This window comes from Eptatretus burgeri, chromosome 1 (assembly GCF_056783735.1).
Source record: "Eptatretus burgeri isolate ZD-2024b chromosome 1, Ebu_testis_v1, whole genome shotgun sequence".
NCBI lineage: Eukaryota > Metazoa > Chordata > Myxini > Myxiniformes > Myxinidae > Eptatretus > Eptatretus burgeri.
In genome coordinates, this window is record NC_140961.1 from 40,939,667 (window position 1) to 40,942,605 (window position 2,939).

General features: G+C 43.8%; 1 protein-coding gene across 1 annotated transcript in view; it reads right to left on the minus strand.

Moving 5' to 3' along the window:
• Window positions 1–990: 990 nt before the first annotated feature.
• LOC147034323 (uncharacterized) overlaps window positions 991–2,939 on the minus strand; it is a 62,824-nt gene continuing 60,875 nt past the window's right edge. The window contains exon 17 of the mRNA XM_085880813.1: window positions 991–2,689. Coding sequence (XP_085736939.1) covers window positions 2,565–2,689 — 125 coding nt within the window. The 3' untranslated portion in view covers window positions 991–2,564. The remainder of the gene's footprint in view (window positions 2,690–2,939) is intronic.

Sequence of the window (2,939 nt, forward strand, 5' to 3'; positions counted from 1 at the left end):
AGAGTTCAGCATGAACATCGGGTTGAGGCAGAGAAGCACTCTCAGCCCACTCATGTTTCTCATCATGATGGATCTGATAAGCATGAGGGTAAAAATGAAAGTTATTTTGTGGAGGATGTTGTATGTGAACGATCTGGTTCTTGTAAAGAGAGTAAATGGGAGATGCATGAAGTACTGGGGGAGTGGAAGGAGGCATTCAGGAAGCATGGGCTGAAGATGAGTATGGTGAAGACTAGGGTGTTGTGGGTCGGGCAGCAGAGAAAGGAAATGAATATCAGGTTAGAGGGGAAGGAGATCAGGCAGGGAAATAGGTTTGAGTGTGTGATGGGAAGTGACTGGGGATGGTAGTGCAGAGATGTGGAGGAAGGTACAGGTGGGTGTGAATGCATGGAGGAGGGTGGAGGGAATGATGGCAGGAAGATGGCAAAATATGAAGGAAATTGAAAGGGAAAGTTCTGGTGTCTTGTGCAACACTCGTCTGCATTTATGGTTTGGAGATGGTGGCACTGACAGAGACAACAGTAGCGGTTGCAGGTCTGCGAGAAAGACTGGGACATGAGGATTGCGTGAGTGAAGAGGGTGGATAGAAGGAGGATGGATGAACTGAGGGAGGAGATTGCTGTGCAGATGAGCTTGACGGGGAGATTGGTAAGAAGTGCGCTGGTCACGTAGTGGCGATGGGAGAAGAAAGAATGGCAAAGAGAGCAGATAGGTTGAGGGAGCAAGGAAGGAGGAAAATATATAGACCACGGTGAGATGGGAAGATTGTGTGAGGAGGGATATCAATAAGGTGGTGGTGGTTGGAGAGTGGAGAGAGTTTGCTGAGGACAGAGGGAAGTGGAGGAGCCTTGTGGTCAAGGCAGGGCAGAAGGTTGGTGCCATCGGAACTCACCCCTTATAAAGGAAAGAGAAGATGATTACACCACTTTGATGGTAAAACTTAGAACAAAGGCAAAGGACAGTCCAAAAGAAGAAAAAACAAATCCAAACTTTTTCCAGTTCATACCAAATCTTTTATTAGGCTTGCCAAATTACATTTGTTTGAAAATCGGACCTTATATGATAAACAGTCAAAATCCCACATCTTATAAACAAGAAATGTTGCTATTTTACAACCTTGCACATTCCAGGGATGGTTCAATATAATTGATAATAACATAAGAATTACTTACAGCTTTAAACGTGCTAAGCATGCCGTTCGCCGTACGCTATTCAACAACACAGACAGATAGAGACCAGCACGGTCATCGTACGTCTCACTTGCTGAACTACTCCGAACCAACCAGGGGTAAAACTGCCTGATGTTTGTTTTCCCGCACTAAACCCATCTCTGTAATTCCATGCCAAAGAAATGCATTCCCAATGAGAACTGAGTCATCCTCCGTTGTTTAGACAAAATCCCCATATGGATATTAAACAAGGCCGAATGCCCTCAGCATGTTGAAAGTGCCATCTTCATATTACTCGCTTAAAATGGTGATCTTTTTCAACGGTTGCTCCCTGCATGGACCTTTTCCTGTTTTTATTTTTTAGTGCCATCTTCTCCAAGACTTTCAATAATTTTTCTTCCTTCAATTCCCTTACATTCCTCGAACCTCCCTTTCCTCGCTCATCCTACCCCACACTCTCTTGCATATCAACATGAATATATAGCTGCTTGTAGCTCTGAGATGATGCACATGTCCATAATAATGAAAGGTGGTCAGTCACATTGATGAACCACTTGTGAGGATATATTGGGAGGAATTTCATGAAGCGATCGTGATATAAAAACGATGAGATTTCCGTTGGGTTAAAATGTTATTAAAGCTGGGAAGGAGGAGAATGGAAAGACATTCAAATGAAGAGGAGGGACAAGCAGTTCAGTCATCTTTTTTCTTTTAGGATTCCGAAGTTCAAAGGCTCTCTGGGCAACAACGCACGTGCCTCTTGAGATTTGAGAATAATCAGCTGGCAAAGAGAGGAAAGGATGATCCTGAGGGGCTCATAATTTCTGCAGAAGAGGTCTAACATGAAGGACAGTTATTGACGGGCGCTGAGGGTTGGAGGGGAAATATCACATCCACACAAAAGACTTATTTTGAAAGGAAATGGCAAGAAAGTGAATACTTAAGCCAAAAAGCCTGTTTCTTGCCTGCACTGTAAAATAATCATTTTAGGATTCAAAATTTTTAAAACAAGTCATGTTTGTTTCGAAAACGACACACGAAACACAAAATAAGTTACCAATTTTTACAGCGAAATTCACCTGCTCTCATCGATGTTTTCCCAGCATCAACTTTTTTCAAATCGTTATTATGTTTGGCTTTCTCCGGTTGTCCAACTTTGTTTTTTCTTTCTTTCTTTTTCACCATAACTTGGCCATTTCATAACCATAAAGAGAGTAACATGCTGAATAGTCAATGTTGAGATGAACGTACAAACAGCGAAGGAGAAGTTGGCTGGAGTGACGGATGATCGACTTTGCAGCTGTTCCGGTTGATATAATGGTGTCATTTCCCTGAAGCTGTCCACCCCTGCACCACAATGTTGCACCTGCAACCTTGTCTGTTGACCTCTTGTAATTACATGCTTCCAGGAATGGTTATACCACACTCGTACCAGCCTACGTACATGGTTTTTCGACCCCGCCGGCCCCTCCCAATGAGGCCATACTTCACCCTTTCTTGCCTGTAGTTCCGGTAGTATCCTGGAAAAGAGGAATAAAAACATGCGAGCGCAAGTTGGGGGACAGCCACATGCTTCATCCAAATTGTCTGCTGCTCCCAACTCATGCGGCGACACCAATGGAAAAAAAACTTGTGCACGAACTTGAACTCCGTCATCTCCCCAAGTATCCCATTGGCGGGCTCTGTCCTTGATCTCACAAGCGTTCAGCCTAATGCAATACTCACCTTGGTGCTGAAATCACAGATCCTTTGGACCAACAGAGCCAGTTT